Raw genomic sequence first — 22,796 nt, 5'->3', positions numbered from 1 at the left:
TTTTGCTTTACTCTTGATATGGAAAAAAAGGACTGGGTCACCTTAGAAACCCATTAAATGAATCTCCCATCACACACTTTATGTACTGATGTTAATGCCAGAGGACGTTTGGAACTCTGAGCAGAAGGGTTGGATATTTTTTATGCTTTATGCCCCACCCCCTGCCTTGTGAGTTCACGTAGTCTGCTACCTTATGGTTGAGTTGTGATTGAATTATTACACGTAATTCTCCACAAGGAGGCAATAAAGATCTGGGATGTTGCTGCTATTATTAGATGCATCAACCAATGCTGCAGAGAACAACAATAAAGAAAGATCTTTCTGATTGAAAAATAATGCATTCACAACTACCATAATAATGCTGTACTGACCTCTTCAGAAATGTCATCCCAACAGCAGCGTTTAAATACATGCTGTTAATAATATTAAGTATTGAAAAAGTACCCACTCACTAACATGTTTTCTGCTGCTAGAAATGAAGAGGTATAAGACTATCTTTTCCTGTAACATTTAAACTATCTGACACTGATACCATCTAGGTGTTTTAATGAAGATTGTCGACTCTATTTCAAAATAGCAGAATTTATTTAAGAAGTAACGTTTTCAGGTTTAATTAAATCATTAAATGCAACTCTGTCAAAGGATGTTTTAAACGTTAATGCTTCTGTTCACTGACCTGCATTACAAAGCCCTGCAGTGCTTCGGTAAGGACATTGAAAAAGAAAGACATAAGCTATAAATATTTCATTTTATACTATATATATGTATATAATATATTCTTTTACATTATACATTTCCATTTTCCAAAATGACTGCTGGGAAACATCATCATAAAAATGTAGACGTCTTGTGTGGTAGGTCTTACAGAACCGGAAGGATTGTCAACTAATTACAAGACATTGCATGTTGTGACCAGCAGATGTCAGTCTTTGCCAAAATATATTTCCATAAGGCTCAACACGAGGACAGTAGAACAGTTGGGTATCATTAGTGTGACGTAAGTTAGGCTATATCTTATTCTGTGTTTGCTGAAGGTCAACGTGATAAAATGAGGATCACTATACATCATGTCTGTGTGTGTGGGTGTGTCTGACAATTCCAGGTGATCCTAAACCGTGTTTTCAAAGCCCAGTGCAGCACATGTAAGTATGCAGTTAAACCTGCATGTTCTTATTTTTACCTGTTTCATTTTTTTTTATTCTTTGAATATAAAGACACTGGCTATGGTGTAAGATACAGTAAAAAGCACGTTGTGTATTAGTTGGCATTGTTGCTTCAAGATCCTGGGTTCAAATCCACTGGCTTCCACAGGAATTTGCATGTTGTCTCTAGGTACTCTGGCTTCCTCCCACAGTCCAAAAACACGCACGTTAAGTTAATTGGTGATTCTATATTGTCTGTCTCTGTGACAGCTGGCATAGGCTCCAGCTCGACTGTGAGTCTGAATTTGATGTGGATGGGTAGTAAACACTGTCAGAGATGTTCTTAGAGCTGTTTTTCTTCTGTGTACCCGTGTCAGGCACCAGATTTTGCGCTGACAATAAAAGCTGTGGAAGTAAAGCACTGATTTCAAGCAACACGATTATCTTCAAGTCATTACACACTTCCTATGGTTAAACACTGAAGATAATACAGTCATACCATCTGGGTGGAAATGACTTGCTGCTAAAATGCTGAAGTAGCCATATAAACCTGAGGGGACAGAGAAGCTTGGGTATGTTAGTAGAGACACAGCTGTAATATGCAATGTGAGGTGCTTTATGCAGTTAATTCAATACAGCACAGAGGTACTAGGTTTTCATAGAGGAGGGTAATAAATGCACTTCTTGGGTAATATTGTTGCACTTACTGCCAAATTAGTTAGTGTCCCTATTTTATATTTGGTTTCTTTCTTATTTATGTACTTTATCTTTTAGCTATATCTGTTCTTAGTAATTTTGTTCTTATATTCCCTTTTATTGCTGTATAATTAGTGCCCTTAACTTGATGACATATGTGGTACTTTGTTAATAGTCTTTCATTTATTGTCTTAACTTTCCTATTTTTATTGTAAAGCACTTTGTTGTACCGCTGGTCTTTTAAACGTGCTATACAAATAAAGTTGTATTGTATTGTATCTAATTAGATAACAATCAGGTTTAGTGTGACTCTTTAAAAAATACTCTACTTTCATATTCATACATTAGAGAAAATCCATAACGTCTGCTATTATCTGCGGTTTTCACTTGATATTAACTGGCTTTAAAGAAATAAACATCTACAAGAGGATTTTTCTGTTAAGATTAAAAGTTGCGACAGTATCATAATAAAAACACCACCGTTAATTAGGTGTTATGAAAGCCGTGTACATACTTTGACATATTACTTCCTCATCAGTACAAATGAAAACTGATGCGGATAAACTCTGTAATAAACTCTGTAATTATGTATTTTTTAATTTTTCATGTGCAACGTGTCTTTGACATTTTGCAAGACGCACGAGAATTTGTTGCAAGCAGTCTTGCAATTTATTCTGTCAACATACTGTAAGACGACAGTGACTTTTCTATTAATTGCTTGACTCGTGCATTAAGCTGCGATAACACAATGGAGGTGTCGTGGTTGAAACTGACTTGTGTAAATTCTGCATGGGATGGTTTGTGAATTTTTGAAAACAAGCTTCAGAAAATATTTTTTATCTTTACTTTTTTTCTAGAAAATTAAATGCTTAATGATAAAAACTCCAAAAAATTCCTCGTCCTATATATATAGTGGACAAGTGCATAAATTAATAAAAAGAAAAATATAAATAGCTGTTAACGAATCCTAGCTTGATAAAACAGCACACATCATAATCTCATGGCCATTCAATGCATTTATTTCAGATGTGTTAAGCAGGACTTGCTCATATTTTTAAGGTCTGACAAGAAAATGGCTGATTAAATATAACACGCCAAACAGCCTTTAGATTTTTTTTTTCATCACAAGACTTTTAATATGTACATAGAAAGTCTTACACTAAGAGTGCTCTCTCCAGCGACACATAAAACCATTTTAAAAAACAGATAAATCAGCTTCTAAGACAGACACTCTTTCATGGACAAGTTCACTGAAATCCTCCTTTAACAACATGGCACGTCAGACATTCCTGGGACTAGTGGTTTTAATTTAGAGTGAAAATTCATGCTTTTTTTCATCACTTTATTTACACCTCGCTAATTGGTGGAAAGTCTTTTTAGAATGTCATTTGGTGATGCAGATCTTCAGAAATCACAGCGATAAGGAGCTTAAATTTCACCGGCGTACTCTTGTTTTAATCATTTTCAACAAGTAAACATATATTTTTCTGTGGCCAGAAAGAGATGAAGGGGTGCCGTAGATAAGAGCGCGATGAAGAAAGTGCACCCTGCAAGTAGAAAACAAAAAACTGGATCCATAAACTGATGAGATCTCATTTTTTGAAAAAACAGATACTCACCATTTCTAGGTAATGACTTATTTTTAAACAAAATAACAACAGATCCACACAACTATGCCCCCTGTTCCCGTTCCTCCAATATACCAGCACACATGCACACCCACGTTATAGAAAACTCGAGTCTGTACAAGTGTTTCATTAGTAGCTATGTGGCGTTTCTGCTCATGCCATCTGTCATGAGAGGAACACTGTAATTCTGCGTTCACACAGCAGTGCAGCACTGCAGTGCAGAAATGGTAACGCTTTATACAATTCCCTAGTGCCGTGTTTTCTTCTACTGCAATTACCTCTGTCCAAATTGTGCAATAAAATTACTATACTGTTAATTAGAGGCTGTAATATAAAGACACAGACATCCTTTTGGCAGCTGATGACGTTAAAAGAAATCAGCTTATGGTTAGATAGCAGTAGAAATGCATACCCCAAGTGCTTAAAAATGCATTTAAACTCTGTAAGATAATATAGTACAATAGGCTTTCGCAGAGCACACACTTTTAGTTGTCATAAAAGCACAGGTGTTACCACATTAAAATCACAGGGACAGGAACCCAATCAGCTACGTGGAATACAGCCAGAGACATCATAAGAGAGTGACATGACACAGAGACGTTGATCACGTCAGCATGACTGGCGCTCTGCAATGAGCTGTTAATTAAGCAATAATGCCGTGTAAGTGTGTGCTCACATAAAAAATGCCGAAAAGAGAAACACTTTGTAGCTCTTGGACAATCACCAACATTTTAAAGCATTTAAAAAAAAAAAAATCCTATCTATTTATGGCCAAGTGACCACTGATATTAAAATAATGGCTCTCTCCCCATTCATTTAAATGATCTCAGGAGAAGTCTTGAATTCCTCCTTGTGAAAGAAAACAATATGTTGCAAGTAAAAATCCTAGCCAGCAGCTGGCGACTGTTCTGGTTTGGTAGTCTTTAGGAAAGCAACGTTATTGCTTTCTTAAGCTAAGACCTCAGTGCACACTTTCCCATGACATTCTTGGTTTCATTTGCAAGTTTTAATTTTTATTAAATACACAGTCGTGTTCATTTTGAAAGTTATTGTCCTAAAATGTGTCAAATAGATGATAAAGCAGGTTGCTAATGCATCTGCTCATCCAAGACAGCTGCATTCAAAAAGCTCACAGCTTCAGGACCTAACCAGTCAGTGATAACAGGATGGCTGTGTCCATCTTTTAGATACTGTTTTCATATTAGATGGTTTATAATTTTTTGGTAGCAGGTAGAAAAACTGTAAGAATCCCATCTTGTTGTAGATACTGGTTGGCTAACATGCCACATTACTTCACTAGCTTACCTAGATTACAACCTTATGTATTATGGTGCTGATTGCACACAACAATAAATGGTACAACAAGAAATATGTACTGTATTACACACAATTGCTTTTATAACCACAACTCAGCATACTAAAGCTGTCCACACATAAACAGGCATTTTAGTAAACGTAGTCTTTTCTGTGTGTTTGGCCCTTCATCCTCATGTTAACAGTGTTTTAGATAAAAACTCCTTTGAAAACTCAATTTCTGCATTTACACGTGAACACAAAAACAAAGATTTTTATCTCATAACTTTATTTCCTTTCCTGACATCAGACTGTGCTGTTGTGCTATTATTTATGGAATTTTGATTGGCCAACATTTCTTTATGGTTAGGTTTAAACAACATAATAATACATCCTCTTTGAGCCAATAAATGGCAAATTAAATTTGTGGGATTTGTGGGATATGTTACTAATGCAATAATCATGCAAATGACAAATGTACAAAAGTTAGCTTTTGCTTTGTTTTTGATCTTATGCAATTGTAGACTCCTGGGGTCTTGCTATTGTTCTGTCTAGTAGTCCTTTAAGACCTCATTATCATGTCGTTTTGAGCTGCTTTTTCTGAGATGTGTTCAATTTCCAAACTAAATCGAGTCTAAATTTGGGACATTGTCTAAATGTCTGAATGAAAAACAATCTGCACACCTACAGAAAGTGAGACACCTGGTCACCTGCCTCACCAATCACGCAGCAAAGGACAGGTCGCCAGCTGGGTGTAACAATGCAGTTGATATGCAGCATTAGTAGTTTCATCACAGGCAAATCAACTTTGTTGTCATTATGGTTGTACAGAAAATGTCACAGTGCAGCATGCAAGACATACAGTACATACTATACAATAGTACAGCATTGTAGTGAGTGGACAGTCTCCTGTATATCACAGTTTTGACTGATGGGATGCTTACTGGACCATGGGTGTGATCAGTATTTTTTTCTCTCTCAAAAAGCCTTTAAGCTGAATCGGTTTTGGCCGTTTTTCAAGAGACATAATTTTAATCAGGGCTAGAGTGCCAGGGTATTGTCAATATAATCCAGTGATGAAAAGCACCCATTCAAATAGTAAGTACAGTAAAAAAAAAATAAATAAAAAAGCCTTACTTGTACTTTATTAAATAAAATGTTATGTTACTTAAAGAAACAGTAAACTTTAAAACCTTAATGCTTGTATGGGTGAAAATATCCTGCAGTCCCCATTATCATTAATCAGACACTTAATCAATGTTCCTCTGATACACCACAAATGGCATGGCTATATGAAATCTAAATGCAAATAGCTGTTCAGTGTTCGGAGCTGTAACATGGTTAGGTACACTTGAAACACTTGACTGTTATTAATGTGTTATACACCTCATCTTTCGTCTGCCCCATCCATCCACACACTCGCCGAGCTGAAGTATATCCATATAGGCAGGTGCACCCATTCACCTCTAAACACTACACCAGTATGCATTTAACACATTTGCTGCACCGGCTGGATGAATCATCCAAACATGACAAAATCAAACAAAAATGTACCGCACGAGGTGTTTTGAAGCAACTGCATTTAGAGAATAAACACGAGAAATTAGTGTTAAAATAGCAGTGTGACTCCAGTGCTGACATTTAGTGAACATTTAATTTGATAAGCACAGGTTGTGACTGAATGAGAGATAAGGAACATAAAAAGCATCACACTGAAGCCTATTTAACCAGATAAAAACATGATGGATTCAAGGGACTGGAAACTATCAGGGAGAGGAAATAACATTTTTTTTCTCCAACTATCTGCTTTGAGGCTTGTCTTTGTATCCTGGCACTCTGCTGGAGTTAGAGCGCTCTCACTGCCCACAGTGCAGTTGCCGTCAGCTCTACAAATATGTAAAAGCAGCCAGTGTGACGGGGAGGAGCATGGGAACTGAATGCTGATCAACTCATTCACAGTCAAGCCACACACCAGCCACACTGACACATTTCATCACCTGTACTATTTACCAACTTTTTATCTCTGCAACTGACTACTTCAAAAAGGAATTACTCAGAAAATATGCCTTTTTTCTCCTCCCCCACCACAGATACAATGTTCTACCAACAGTACAGGATAGTGACTGAAGTTATTTTGTTCAGCTGGATGCCATCTAGCTGCTGTGTGACTGCCTTTGTGTTGTCTTTGGAGCTGGGGGGTTAAAGTCTGCAAGGTATTGCGCTTGAGAAAATAAAATATATATTGCAGAGCAAACAAAGCAATAGCGACAGACCTTTTTATAATTTGGTTTAAAGGATGGGTACTGCATGCATACAATATGTGAAGTGAAGGTTTCCCTGACTTTAAGTTAAAGGAAAACAGATTCAGTGTTTTCACTATTCACTTTGACTCTGTGTGTCTTTTGGAAATCGCTCTCCCCAGTTGTGAGTACAAAGTGGATGTGTGACATGCAACCACCAGTTCCCCTAACACAACTTTCATATGTCATATTTTCTAACAGTTGCAACATACAGTAGATGCTGACTTCGGTGACATTCATCAATGTTGAATGCCAAAATAAACTAAATAAATAAATAAAAATAACTCAATGCAATGTCTCTAGCAGCGTTTTTTTCCCTTCTTCTTCTTTTCTTTCACACCAATTTATCATCTCATTCAACAGTTTATAAAGAACCGGGGCGATAATTAATTGACAAAAATAAACAGCATTTAAAGATTAAGACACCAAAGGTACTCCAAGACAGAGCTGCTGCAAGGCTCAAACTTGGCAGTTTTCTTAAAGAAATAGCGGAGCACTCGGATCACACTGAAGCTGACAAAACGGATAGATTCAGCAGACAGGTTAATGGTGAGAGAGACAAAGAGAGACATAAGATGCACAAGAGAGAGTCCAACGTCTCCATCCACCGTTCTCTCTTGCTCCTCTCTCTTTATCGGACCAGCGCCTCACCAGCGGGCTACTTGGCTCGTGTAGTCCTCGGTGGTGGCTGGGAAGTCACTCTCAGTTTCCTTCTCAAAACCTCCTCCCACTCTCCCGCCTCTGTTGCCACCGCCTCTGTGTTTGGGCGGCCAAGGCCTGACCTGGTCTCTCTGCTCCCGCAGCCAGCGCTTCTCCTCGCGCCTCTTCAAGCGCACTTCCTGGTGCTCCCTCTGGCGGGTGAACTGGAAACGCTGGAGGAACAGGTCCTTTGCATATTCGTACAGCTGCATGTCCAAGTAGTTGAGGTCCTCGATGCGTTTGCGCACAGTCTCGCTCAGGTCCACGTTGGCAGCTCGCGTGCTGTTAATCTGCGTGAAGGCAGAGATGAAGCGCAGGCTGAACGTCCGCTCAAACAGGTACTGGGTCTTACGCTGAAACTCGGTCAGGCCGTAGAAAGCCATGTTCTTCAAGTTGCTCATGGCGCTGCTTAAAAGGATGTGGTTGCGCTGGCTTTCGTTCATGGAGGAGAGGTTGTAGCAGCCCACCAGGCTCAGGTCAGCCAGCATGCGGACCTGACGGTTGTTCGCCAAGTTCGACGGGCAGTTCATGAACTCTGTCAGGGTGACGCCGGACCAGTCATCCCCACTGTAGCAGGTGGGCAGCTCGTCCTGGGTGGGTGAACGTCCATCACACATATGGAGGGCGGTCTTCCATGTGGCTCCTCTCTGGACATGTTTCCACTCGCTCAGGTAGCGGGAGACTGGGTCGCGCAGCATGGTGATGTAGTAGAAGTTCCTGCAGCCAAAACAAACACAGTTAGAGAGCTGTGAGCGCATCACTATCACAGAGGGTCGCCCTGCATTGCGCTGACAGATGGTGACTTTTGTCTGAGCATAAAACTTCAAGGTTGAATGCTAATTGGAAAACTGAAACTCTCACTAATGAGGTTGTTACAGTTGGTTTCTATATATTGCCCTTGAAAATTGAACCCTTGCACCGGAGCAATGAATTTACAAAACTGAAATAGGGCTGTTTCCATTCCACAGATTTCTTCCACCTGCCAACACAGAGAATAATTGGGATTCAAGACACAGAGTAACCCATAGTCATGGAGAAAGTGGGTAAAACTGACCCAGCTAAATCCTAAACATGTCATTTTTGCAAAAATAATGAGGTTTCAGCTGTCGCGTTTGAAATCTGTAGCACATTTAAATGAGTATCCTGTTGTTATCAACAGCAGGGCTTATAGAAGAGAACACATCTGATTTGCTTTTTTTTTGTTTGCTGATGAACAAATGGTAAACACCCCCACACACGACCCAAGTGAAAATGCCAGTGAAAATGTCATTTTCACTCAATATGGAAAAAAAAAGAACCAATCACGACTTCAATGCATAAGATTGTTGCAGTATACAAAGGTGTATATGAAACAAAAGAGTGAGTGACAAAGCTCTGTGGTTGACAATCGGTCTCTGTACTAATAACATAAAAAGCAGCGACCTATCCCAGCTGTCACAGGGCGAGCGCACAAATTACATAGAAGTAGAAGATTTTAGTTTTCGCTTCAGAGTGACAACCTACTCAACTGATGCTACGACTGTCCTTCGTACCAGTCTGACCTCTACAAGCAAATGCTGTACTGGAGCTGCGTCAAAGCCCATTCAGATGAAAAACAAAAATCAGACAGGTGTTGGCTAGGTAAAGCTTTCCTAAGATGATTCCCCGTGAGACTCATGCATATTTAATGACGCTGCCGCCCCCCTGAGAGCACTCCGGGCAGGTAAAGTGGTGTGTGACTTCTGAGATTTCACCCCAAGACCAAAGCAGCTCTCAATGCTGCCTCAGTGCTTTCAGAAGAGCAAATATCTGCACAGTCTTACCCAAGAGTGGGAAAAAAAAGTTACACAAAGAGTTCTCTTTGCTTATTTGTCTGGTAGGATTGAGTACGGGAAAAGGATAAGGGGTTGTGAAGCACTATCTGCACACAATACACTTGGTATACTTTAATTTTTGGTAAACCGGAGGCACTTCCAAGCATGCAGCTGGCATTTCCCCCCCATATTAACATTTTATTAATTCCATTTTAATTAAAAACATTTTAAGACAGAGAGAATATGAAGTTGATCACATGTAAGAATGGCATAAATTCAAAATGAAGAACATGCAAGTGAGTTTATGCGATGAAGATTCATCTTAACAGTGCCAAAGGAACACCACTCCTGAAATGTTACCCAGTATGAGTCAGGCAAGAAGCTGTCATTACATCCCCGGTAGCAGCAGCTGCATACTGGCACTTGCTCCCGGAGTAGGTTGGCTGCAGACACATCCTCATTAGACTAGGGACATAAACACATGCAGCAAGTGTTGTTTGAGTGCACTCGACAGCCCAAAGGTCAGTTGTGTGCAACATCAATGTCAAAATACATCAGGATCAGTGGGTGTGCAGAGCTGTCTCGAGGAGGCTTTCCCTGAGTGATACAGATGGCTGTCGGGGGGGGGGGGGGGTACGATTACTTCTGGCCTGTGGTAACACCAGTACCACCCTCACAGTTACTTCTCACAAAAAACAGAAAAAAAAAACCACACTGTAAGGCTGTTGTAGGAAAAGTGCAGCTTATCTTGTACGGCAAAGTGGCGCCAAATCTTGGAATCCACTTGCCAAGATTTCCCAGCCTATTTTAACGTGCTGAAATCCAGAACCCCGCTGAACTCTAGTTAATCATGGATCAATAATGGATAGGAGGCATATTGCGGCTCATTCTGCCTCAGAATGCTCATCTCTAAAGGAGCAGCAGCAGCATGACTTCAGTGGAGCACAAACTAAACTGGGGCCATTAAACAGAGATGAAAGAGGAATTTAAAAGTATGGATAAAAATGGAAACTAAAGTGGGGAGTGGAACTGAGTAAGAAGCAGGTGCTGACAGAAATATTAAAGTCCAGCGTAATTTATACAGACGTATATAATGGACATGGAAGAAGCTTGATAGCACGTGAATGAAAGCTATATCTGACAGACACAACAGAAAAAATGTCTTGCAGTAATTTGATTCAATGGCTATAAAAAGGTATTTGTTATTCATTTAAAGTTTTTTTTTAATCATAAGCTTCATGTTCTCAATAATTGATTAAAGAGCTACTTTGAGCATTTTTTGAGAGAACAACACACACTCTGTATCTGTAATCCATACATATTTATTCTAAGCAGGTTCTTGGGCATTCAAAGTGACTCAAATAACAAATAAAAAAATATATATTCGAAGAACTCAGAAAGAATACTAAAAAAATTGTAGTGCTTAGAGTAGCGTGTTGATGTACTTCAGTGGTGGTGTTATAGGGACACATCAAAATATAATGCAATGTTCTTCCCGTGCACAACAAAGCCAGGAAAAAAAAAACAAAAAAATACAAAAAAACAACGAAAACAAAAAAGAAACACAAAGGTTCAGTCCAGAGTTTTAGACTTAGTAGCACGATAGAGCTATGGAGTCTGCTGTTTATTACACAGGGACAAAAAGACAAACAGGCCCCATCAAAGGCAATGTCATGGTGATGTGATAGTACTGTATTAGTAAATACAGGAAACGATAACAGAAAACTTTCTGCATTTTAAATATCATAAAAAAGGCCTTTAGTTTTAGAGGAAGAATCGCAACCTCCTGAGATCTTGTTTGGGATGCATTTTTAATTTCTCCAAGCTATCTGGGATTAGCTAGACCTGATTAGTATAAAAATGAAAGATCATCTCTGAACAGAAAGTAATTTTAAAAAGACATCACTTCTTAGGTTGACAGCGAGTTTTTGTGCTTTTTTTTTTTTTTTTTTTTTTTTACATCGTAACCCAATAAAGTCACCATTGCAACTGTGGTATTAAAGAAATTATTTTATGGCTACAATATATTCTGCATCATTAATGATATAATCTATAGTATTGATACTGCATTAAGATGTTTATTAAAACCTGCTGACTTTACATTAACCTTTTATTACAGGTACAGCAAAGACCACTTTATACACATTGCATGTTTGTGCTCATTCAGTGTTGATGCTCAGTCTATTAAAGAAGGTTTTAAGCTTTGTGAAGCGCGATGTCTTCACAATCTATTGTGTAGGTGACTTGGAGCTGTAGAAGGTTAAAACTGCATACACGCTTACAAAACACATATAGTACATATAATCTAGAAACAGGCTTGAATGAAGGCCTGAATGTATTCAGCTTCTTGTTGTAACCTGTGGCATTTGAGTTTGCTTAGCAACAGATGACAGAAGATGGGTCAAAAAGAAGAAAAGTCCACGGGTATCTCCAGGGCCTGAAATCATGTTAGAAAGAGGAACTTCTGTGTCTGACCTTAGCTCTCAAAATTGTCTCATTGTCTGTAAAAGATGCAAATGATGTTCTTAGAAATACAAAAATATGTTATAGAACGCCAGAAGGGGCGTTTAACCCTGATGATATATAAACCATTCTCTGTGTATTTTTGGCAGAAGAAGTCCGCAGATGTGATGCTGTGTACTTCTTCCCGCACGTGTGTTCTTAATAAACTCTTTATCTGATTGCACTCTACTGGGCCTCCATTGGTTTGTTTTTGTGCCACTTGTCGAATTTGGGACACAACTAACTATGAAACGCTTTATTGAGCAGAATGAAGCAGAAAGTACAGAAAAACCTAAATGGAATGATCCCATAAGAGGACGCAGGGTCTCAAGAGGTTAATATTCATGCTAAACCACAAAGAGATAAAGACATTTTTGTTGTATCGTTCCTTTTTGGATGTGAAAATAAACCAGAAACAACTTGTAGCAAAGTAACAGACGCAGATGTAGCCTTGTTCGGTTTAAAGACATTCACGGTAGGACAAGAAAGTGCTAACAAAGAGCTTGAAAGCTACAAAAAAACTGTTATGGAATGTGACAGAACAGTTCACGGGAGTATAAACGATATATTTTATTTTTTATTCTTTTGGAAAAACATTTCCTTTGTGCACAAAAATCTAATAATTTTCTGTAAGCTTGAAACAGCTTATACGTAGTAAATATCAGTATACTCATGCTGCACACTCGGAGAGAGAGTGAGAGCATATTTAATACAATCACAACTCTAACATTTTAATGCTCCGTTTTAACCATACTCATTTTAGCAAGTTTAATAGTTCACAGACAAAAACAATAAACCAAAGACTCATGGTAACATCATTTTATAGATAGATCAGAATCAGATGGCACACCAGGATATATCAGAGAGTCGGGTTATTAAAAATGCATGGCGACGGGTAAATTATTGTTGAAATTAGTTTGGATTATGTGGCTATCCATCCAAAACTGACATGAGATATGTTCCTAAAAACAAAAACAGCCTCGTGGAGTGTACAAGAAAAATCAGGGGACTGATTTCATGCTGTACGAACCCCTTAATACTTGTATGAGAATTTCATAGCAATCAATCCAGTTGTTCAGTGACCATCAGATCCACCAACCGACTGAAGCTGCCGACCCCTGAAGTGCTGTTCAATGAATATTGTCAAAGAAATGTAACCTCCTAAACCCATACTACATAAAGAAACGGGTAGTTCCAGCCTCAGCCGGTGACAGTGAACAGACAACTGGCTTTTAATTGCCTGTAATTAGCCTCAGTGACACAATTCCAGCCCACTGCTTCTCCCTGATTGCAGGCTGCTGAAAAGGACATTTCACTTTCAGCCTGAGCTCATCTTGTTTGAAAGTGGACAAACTGAATTCACTTATCAAGACATTCGTGTGTGGGAGTTGGATATTGTTGTAGGTGCTTGAGGGTGGGCTAGACAATAGGGAAAAGCAAAACAATATATTGCTGTGAGCTGGGCAAAAAGTGGTTCAGAGCAAAGGCTAACGCACTGAGCAGTAAATAAGTAAAGACGGACCAGGTCCCAGTACAACAATGGGACTGAGTAATGCTGTTGGGATGTAGACGCCGTGCTTGTGTGATAGGGAGTGGTGGTGGTGGTGGTGGTGAAGCGGTGCTTTTGTATTGGGTGAAGGCTCTTACTGTCTCTTGACTTCTCTGATTTATTCTCACAATGTAACAGCCTTGATTTCTCTCCATTATTCCTCTGTGGTTCAGGAGCATCAAGAATAACATTGTTTTACATCTTTTTACTGCTAATATATGAACATATTTCCCATCATGAAGCCGCCACAGTCAAGAGAGTCAGTCGGATTATGGAGGACATGTAACATCAATCTCTGATTGTTACAGTCACATAGTGAGGATGAAAACAGCAGCATTCTCCTATTTGGCAGCATCTTCCTTATGAGTCTTTTCAAAATATCTCAGTCCTTGTTGTTGTCCGTCTATTTTAACTCTGCTAAACTCACCACTTAATTTAATACCTTGCCTCATATGAGCCGGGGTGTATTTATGATTAGCATTACACTGCCTGATCCCTGCAAGACTTTAAAGATTATAAACGAGTGTATCACATTTAATGTCTCTTTAATTACTCTATATTCTAGAGAATTTTAATTTATAGGTTCATATTCATCTTTACTACTTTCCCCGCTGTATGTTCTGTTATGCTCATCCCCCCTGTGTCATTTTGAGCCTCTCAACATTTTAGAGCAGCAGCCAGGAATTGTGGGTAGGGTGAGTGGAGGGGATAAAACGCCTCAAAGGGCCACAGCCACATTCGTTAGTCAGATGTTGAAGTTACATGCCACTCGTCTACGGGGGCCATTAAGGGGCTCTCGGTCAACTTCGTGCTATGAGCGATGGGAACATTAACACATAATGTTCGGCTGAAGTTAGAGCAGAGAGAGGCCTGCGCACTTCTGTGCCGCAACCTGGACGTGATTATAAGCAATATTCAAATCAACCTCACATCTTTGGTTTGTTGAGCAATTCAAATGGGTGAGGTGTTGAGCCATGATACATGAGTGCTGTTTCCACTCGTTACTAATTAACCAATCAGACCCTGACTTAAGCCCCAGGCTATTGTATGTAATTTCTACTGGGGAAAGAAAAAAAAAATCCTAAATTTAGTCAGTAACAGCTGCAGAACTGCAAGGTGAAAATGAACAACCTCTGGGCACTGCAGATGAGAGAAACTTGGGAGAACTTTGAAATAAAATAAATCTCCGTTTGCTTATTATCAGTTATGTGTGACTTGAAAAACTCAGTCAAAAGCTGAAAATTTAATTTCCACATGATCAAAACTGGAAAAAAAGAGACTGAACAACAATCAGGAGTGACTAGTGAGTGACACTGAAGTTACGCTCTAAAGATTCTCACCTGCAACTCAACCAAATTTGATGCAGAGAACATGAAGCACTACTAATCTCAAATCCATTTTGTTCCTATAGTTAGCCCCCTCTGTGTTTGTGCCATGCTTGGTGATCTTAGCAAGTGGTGCCAGATGCATTTTAGAGCAAACAAGAGCTGGAACCCCGAACGTGGGTTTCTAGGAAGGAAGACGGCAATAAGCAGCCATTACTGGGAATAAGAGCTGGTTTCTGAGACAAAAACCTGTTACAAAGCAAACAACAACCAAATCAAAAATCAAATAAAAACAACAATAATTACAGAATAAAAAGTAATAAAATTATAAAAATATAAAAAATGCTGTCAAACTAACCAATCTTTGACATTATTAATGGTGTTTTCTATCCATTTTTTAACAAAATATGTTTGCAACAAGGTGGAGAGAGTTTCTGAAACCCTAACTATATAAAAAAGTATGTCAAATATTCCAAAAGACCAATCACATTGAACAGATACCAAAAGTGAAGAAGATGAATTAAAAATGAATTAATAAATAATCTCCAAAGTCTAACTGCTATCAGCTTTAAGGGTCATAATGGCAACTTACAGTACACACGCGGCACGTGGATATTGCAGTATTATTAAATATGTCTTATTAACGCCATATCAATTCTTACTTTTTAATTATCAAAATGATCAACACGAGTACCTGTGTATTGGATCACTGGCTTAAACAGCTACCTCTTGCAAAATAGTAACAAAAACAATTAATAGAAAAGTAACAGAACAACTCTTAAACTTGCATCTATGGTGAAATTTTTTTAAATTTTCTACTTGTGGTTTGTCCTCTTATTCTTATCTTTTCATCTGTTTTCTCACCACTTTGTCATATTACACATATACTCTTAAATAACAGTAAAAATGAAAAAAAAAAATAATTAAAATTAATCAAATTAAATCAAAGTATAAACAGAAAAATAAAACTAAGATGAGCCTGTAGAGAGTCTGTGTGCATTTATGGTCCTGATTCTGACTGCAAGAGCTACCAGACATGACAGGCATTAAAAAAGTAATCTAGTCCCAGCAAGAAGTAACCCAGTAATGCATCATTTTAAACTAAAAATGTAATTGCTAGCAAATGATGACATAACAAACCAAACAAAAAATAACCACAGCCCTCAAAAACAAACCTGATGTAGTCGGTAAAACGTTAGTTTAATTTTTAAGCTAATGAAAAAATTGCTTCATGGTGAATAAATAATATCTAAAAATGGTCCCTGTGTACTTGAACTTTATTGCTCATATTTGTTGTGGAAGAGTCAAAAAGTCCAAACTCACAGTCAAAAGCTGTTAGCAGCTGCTATTAGTGGCCAACATTAGCATAGACAAAAATAGAAACAGAAGGTTTAAAGACATATAGTCAGTATAGCTGTGAATAGTAAAGAAGACCTCCAAACATGCGCGGTTAGTACAACATCTTGTAGCTCATGTATATTAAATTATGTCTGTTTTTTTTTCATGATATTGAAATTCCACAGAGTGTAAAAAAGCCTCAATAACAATATTCAGCACTGCCATTCAAAAGGGAAAACATACCATACATTGAGATCAATATCTCTAGGAGTGGACTTCTGAAGACACAGCACAGAGTACAGTACTCCACATGAATGAGTATCCCTGTAATTTTTCACCTTAGTTGACTCCTGCCATTTCTCCCCTCTGCTTCTCCCCCATGTCCTACAGACATTAGTGTTCCCCCCGGATCCATAACCTTTTCTTAAAGGTTGTCACATTAATCACGCTGCTGATTTCACTCGTCAGTCTCCCTCTGTATCTGTTGTGTTTGTCTCTAGTTATGCTGTGCATTGTCTCTCTTCGCTGCCACCCGCTTGCAGCACTTGCATACAAACAGCCATCACTCTCCTTTCTCGCTCTTTGTCTTGCAGCTATTTTCCGAAGACTCATCAGTCAGGTAAATCACGACACTGATAAAAGCTGATGACAGTCACGGCAACACAGCACTAGTCTAATTCTGTCTCAAAAAAAAAATTTCAGCATGGTAAATGGATATATCTAAAAAACTAAAACATATGTCAAGCTGAGAAGATTTTTTTTTAAATGAAGGAAAATGAAAGGTGTTACAGAAGATGGTTATACCTGTGTTTTCAGATGACTAACTTGCAGCAACTAATACAGTAAAAATTCCCTGAATTTCAACAACATGATAAACTTTGAAAGCCCAAAAGGTTGTACCTGTAACACTTTCTTGTTGTGCAAATACCTGTCGTCACACAGCAGAGATACTCTGAGATTAGTTTAAATTAAGTAGGGAGGTATTTTAATTAAGCTTAAGGACCTTCATACAAAAATAGGGACAACACAATTTGTGATTTTGAGGAAAATTATTATTATGTTGTTGTAAATAATTCATTACATTCTCCAACTGAAAAATGTGTCGACAATACAGCAAATGAACATTTTTTTGTACACCATAGCCTACATCTGTTGCCTGATGCCTTATACTCTTAATTTTGGTGACCCTCAATAGCAGTGCTGAGTATACGTGTGCCCACTAGCTATCATTTTCAAAAAAGAAGGTATGCAGAGCAAAATTGGTTATTTAACATTTGTCCAGCCCTGAACTAAAGTCTGGCTATTACATCAATGTCATAGCGTATATCTTTGTCAATTGTTTTACATAGTATGGATTCAACACAGAATGAATTTGAATTACTGATTCTTAAAAACAAGTATGGAAAACATTTTTTCCCATCCATAAGTCAAAAGTTCAGTTTCTTATCTCAAATTTCCAACTTACTAAAATCTTACTTTGACATAATTACTTGAAATTTCTACTTATATCTTCTGATTTTGTTTCTTTTTCAGTGGTGGAAACACACTTAAGAAAGCCATTATTTTAACACCACAGCAGAAACAGTTAATAACTATAGTGGGGCTGAATCCTGTGCAGATGTCTAACAAGTTCAGAGAGGTAGCTCCTGGTGTTTTCCCTCAGCATGTCAACAGCAGGCTGAGCGCTAATGTGGCTCCAGCAGCAAGGGCAAAGGAAGCAGGACAGCTATGCCCAACTTTTATTTTTAATCATAATTTGCTGTATGTACTATGAACTATTCTCATTCACTCTGAGATGGAGCAGCTGAAGAGTAAAAGGTGAATTCTTCTTGTTTTTCACCAAGAAAAACATTCATACAATAGCTGTTCCCTTCCTGATTTCTTAGTTGTCTCTGCATTTGTCACACATTAATGTTTCAGATCACCAAACTAGTTTAAATTTCACACAAAAAGTAATTACAAAATGCAGTTTTGTAGCTTAAAAGTCATTGACCTTAACCGTTGTTAAATCATTAACTGTGATTAACCACATTTTTTATAAAGCAGAGGTCCGTTTCACTCGTCACACCCACGCCTGTTTACTAGGCTAAAAGATCTCAAAAAGCAACACATCTTGCCACAATCTAAAGAAACTTAAAGGCTGATAAAAACAAAGTCACTGACATCTATCAGTCTGGAAAGGGTTAGAGAGCCTTGGGAACTGAGCAAACTGCAGTTAGAGCCATTATCCACAAATGGAGAAAACTTGGAACGGTGGTGACCCCGTACAGGATCGGCCAGCCTACCAAAATTACTCCAAGACACATCGACAGCTCCAAGACGCCACAGAAGACCCCAGAACAACATAAAAGAAGTTTCAGACTTCACTTGCTTCAGTTAAGGTCAGTGTTCATGATTCAACATTAAAAAAGAAACTGGGCAAAAACGCCATCCACATGAGAGTCCAAGGACAAAACCACTGTTGACCAAAAAGAACACAAAGTCTCATCTCCCACTGAACTTTCTGGAAGATTTGGTCTGAAATCTGGTGTAAAACTAAGACAGCATTTCATAAAAATCAGCTGTGAAGCGTTTGCTTTAAATTACCAAGACAGCGGGGACTTAGGCAGTAAAGCACGTTTCTTTTAATTACACGCTAAGCATGACAATCCCTGTTTCCAGTATTTACAGATCGTGACTTTGAATTTGTTCTTTTAAACTAGAAAATGAAATGACACCAGAGCCCGGGTACAGCAGTGGCACTGCCCTCAGCTAAACTACCTCAGGTAGACCCACACAGATAAGGATACAGTCATCTATGACAACTCCTCATTCAGTGTGTATTAAATTATAGTAATAACAACTACACACGAGCAGAGTCTTCCAAAGAAAAAGGATGGTGTAAATGAAAAACTCTTTAACACTTTGAATAATACAGCAGATGTAACTCACCTGAAATGCTTCATGATTATGCCAAAATGTATAAAAAGCCTGCCCAAGCGGTGTATGATCATCTCTAAACATATATTTCTCTATCTGTTAAACTAGTGGTAGTTTGTCTTAGACTGAACAGGAAACGCAGGAGCAGTCGGAGCAGAGAAGACAATCAGATCAAAGCTCTCAGAGGAAGTTTGAATTTACAGCCTCCTGTGGATAAAAAAAAGAAAGAAATAACCTTGAAAGTAATCTGTTACCTACCGGAAGCTGCAGCCCTTTATTGTATTTTCTTTATCAGCCTGTCCACTGTAGTGCCAAAGGACAAATGATGCTGGACTCTGATGCTTATCTCACTTAGATTGGAGAACATTAAAAAACAAAAAAAATCTCCACTTGGGGCTCACTCTTTGAACATTCAAGCAAACTAAACAATGTATATTGTTGCTGCAGCAGTGATATAAATTCATAAACCTCGCAGTACACTTTGTATAATAAGAATTTGCTTACCATCAACAGAAGCATGTCCTAATGGAAAATGCATGTTAAAGAGAAACATCACAGCATTTCTGGTAAGTGTGAAGCGCTCCTATCTCTGATCCCGTTCATACGTAAGCTCAAACACGGCTGAGTTTGTGTCAGATTAACTTGATAAAAATCGTGTCATATAAACAAGCGATGAAGGTGAAAATTCATGCCAGCAGCAGCTGAGAAGAAAAGGGTATCAAAATACAAAGTTCAAGGAAAACTGTTAATTATAATTTAATGCTTTCATGTATTGTATTACACTCTGCTGCGTAAATGAAAGATCACCAACGCCCATGAAATCTGCATAAAACTCTAATGATCCCAGTTCATTAAAACGACAGCCTGAGAGTTGTGTTGGATGCTTGCATGAAGATGTTTGAGGAGGATGACACTGTTAAATGGAAATTTGTTATATTAGTATCAACAGACTTTGAGACTGCAAGACACTCAATTAGTAACTACTCAGTATATTTAAATAATATCCCTTATTTATATACTCAGTGTTAAATATAAATATGGTATGTGATAAAACCAATGAAGACACAATATCTTGAATTTTAATATTAAAAAACTTCACATTCAGCAGAAGAAATTGTCGACATTGTTATTATAATGGTCCTACATTTAATCCTGTAATGGTCATACATGTCGAATTTATTCATAAATATATACAATTTTAATATATTCAGTTTTAATTGTATGGAGGTAAACACCCTACGATAATACAGAGAAATCCCCAACAACAACTAACTCCTTAAGGAGTAGACTGTTACCGTGACAATGTAGGATGGAGTGCAAGTCCTTTATTTCAGCAGCAGTCAGGCTGTACAAAACCCACCCAGGATAAATGCTGTTTAAAAATACATGTATATTATTATTTCTCCCACTGTACTCTATGTATATATAAGGAAAAATCTCAGTGTGTGTTTTGGCTTTTTTGTACACTGTTCTCCAAGTTATTTATATTTTTTTCTATTTCTAGTTTTTCTAATATATCTCTAATTCACTTTTTTTCTTGTGTTGCTATAACAAGTGAATTTCCTCTGTGTGGGATTAAATAAAGTCTATGTCTGTCAAACAATCCAATGATCTCGTATGAGTAAGCACTTGGCAATGGTGGGAAGTAAAAACTCTATTTTAAAAGAAGAAACCTCAGTGGGAATCAGACTCAGGGAGGGTCAGCCATCATCATTGAGCGATAGTATAGTATTATATAAGAAGCCCAAGTTCTTCATGTGCACTTATTTACAAATCAGTGCTCATTATCCATCACCTACTCTTACATAATGTTTCACTAGCAGGGCCCACGTCCTCATTTTATTAAGGGCAGTGTTTTAGTAGGTAAAGGTGAATGGCTTGGACATGAATTGAGCTGCAGTTTGGGGAAAGCCTCGGAGGGGACTGGTGGCGGCTCCTGGGCCTGGCAGATCCCCATGTACTAAACAGAAGTGAAGAAGTTAAGAATTGAAATGTGGAGGGAGGGTGGGGCACTAAAACGAGAATGAACACCTTGTAGGACTGGGAGAACCTATATACAGTGGGATGCAAAAGTTTGGGCAACCATGTTAATTGTCATTATTTTCCTGTATAAATCGTTGGTTGTTACAAATAAAAAATTTCAGTTAAATATATCATATAGGAGACACACAGTGATATTTGAGAAGTGAAATGAAGTTTATTAGATTTACAGAAAGTGTGCAATAATTGTTTAAACAAAATCAGACTCAGTTCAAGTTAAGGCTCGAATAGAGCCTTAACTTGATAATGAATAATGTAGTGCAGTAAAAAGATAATCTCGGAATGACCGAAGCGACGAATGGTGAGAACAGTCAGAATCAACCCACAGACCAGCACCAAAGACCTACAACATCATCTTGCTGCAGATGGAGTCACTGTGCATCGTTCAACCATTCGGCACACTTTACACAAGGAGATGCTGTATGCGAGAGTGATGCAGAGGAAGCCTTTTCTCCGCCCACAGCACAAACAGAGCCGCTTGAAGTTTGCTAAAGCACATTTGGACAAGCCAGCTTCATTCTGGAATAAGATGCTGTGGACTGTTCAAACTAAAATTGAGTCATTTGGGCATAACAAGGGGCGTTATGCATGGAGGAAAAAGACCACAGCATTCCAAGAAAAACACCTGCTACCTACAGTAAAATATGGTGGTGGTTCCATCATGCTGTAGGACTGTGTGGCCAGTGCAGGAACTGGGAATCTTGTCAAAGTTGAGGGACACATAGATTCCACTCAGTATCAGCAGATTCTGGAGACCGATGTCCAGGAATCAGTGACAAAGCTGAAGCTGCGCCAGGGCTGGATCTTTCAACAAGACAACGACCCGAAACACTGCTCAAAATCCACTAAGGCATTCATGCAGAGGAACAAGTACAACGTTCTCTAATGGCCATCTCAGTCCCCAGACCTGAATATTACTGAAGATCTGCGGTGTGAGTTAAAGAGGGCTGTCCATGCTCGGAAGCCATCAAACCTGAATGAACTAGAGATGTTTTTTTTTTAAAGAGGAATGGTCCAAAAATACCTTCAACCACAATCCAGACTCTCATTGGATCCTACAGGAAGCGTTTAGAGGCTGTAATTTCTGCAAAAGGCGGATCTGCTAAATATTGATTTTAATTTCTTTTTTTGTGGTGCCCAAATTTATGCACCTGCCTGATTTTGTTTAAACAATTATTGCACACTTTCTGTAAATCCAATAAACTTAGTTTCACTTCTCAAATATCACTGTGTGTGTCTCCTATATGATATATTTAACTGACATTTTTCATTGTAACAACCAACGATTTATACAGGAAAATAATGACTATTAACAAGGTTGCCCAGACTTTTGCATCCCACTGTAGATGAGAACCGGAAGGAGCATGTTTGGAGGAGTGGCCCTGATCCTGAAATTCTGATACTTAGTCTCCAATTATGCAATCAAAGTAATGTGATGCTATCCTCATAAGATTTTTCTTTTTTACTGCATCACAAACATCTTACAAACATCTCAATACTATTTCCTTAAAAAGGGAATGGGCCTATTTCTACTTTTTCACAGAGCTAGAGAGCACCACACCTGGTTTGGAA

At 38.3% G+C, this 22,796-nt stretch overlaps 1 protein-coding gene across 1 annotated transcript in view; it reads right to left on the bottom strand.

The window, feature by feature from the left end:
- Window positions 1-2,867: 2,867 nt before the first annotated feature.
- Window positions 2,868-22,796, bottom strand: part of hs6st3b (heparan sulfate 6-O-sulfotransferase 3b) — an 85,762-nt gene continuing 65,833 nt past the window's right edge. Inside the window, exon 2 of the mRNA XM_006788419.3 lies at window positions 2,868-8,475. Coding sequence (XP_006788482.1) covers window positions 7,707-8,475 — 769 coding nt within the window. The 3' untranslated portion in view covers window positions 2,868-7,706. The remainder of the gene's footprint in view (window positions 8,476-22,796) is intronic.

This window comes from Neolamprologus brichardi, chromosome 16, assembly GCF_056152115.1.
Source record: "Neolamprologus brichardi isolate AB-2024 chromosome 16, ASM5615211v1, whole genome shotgun sequence".
Lineage (NCBI taxonomy): Eukaryota > Metazoa > Chordata > Actinopteri > Cichliformes > Cichlidae > Neolamprologus > Neolamprologus brichardi.
Note: the sequence above shows the minus strand (reverse complement) of the source record. Positions and strands in the feature narration are given on the sequence as shown.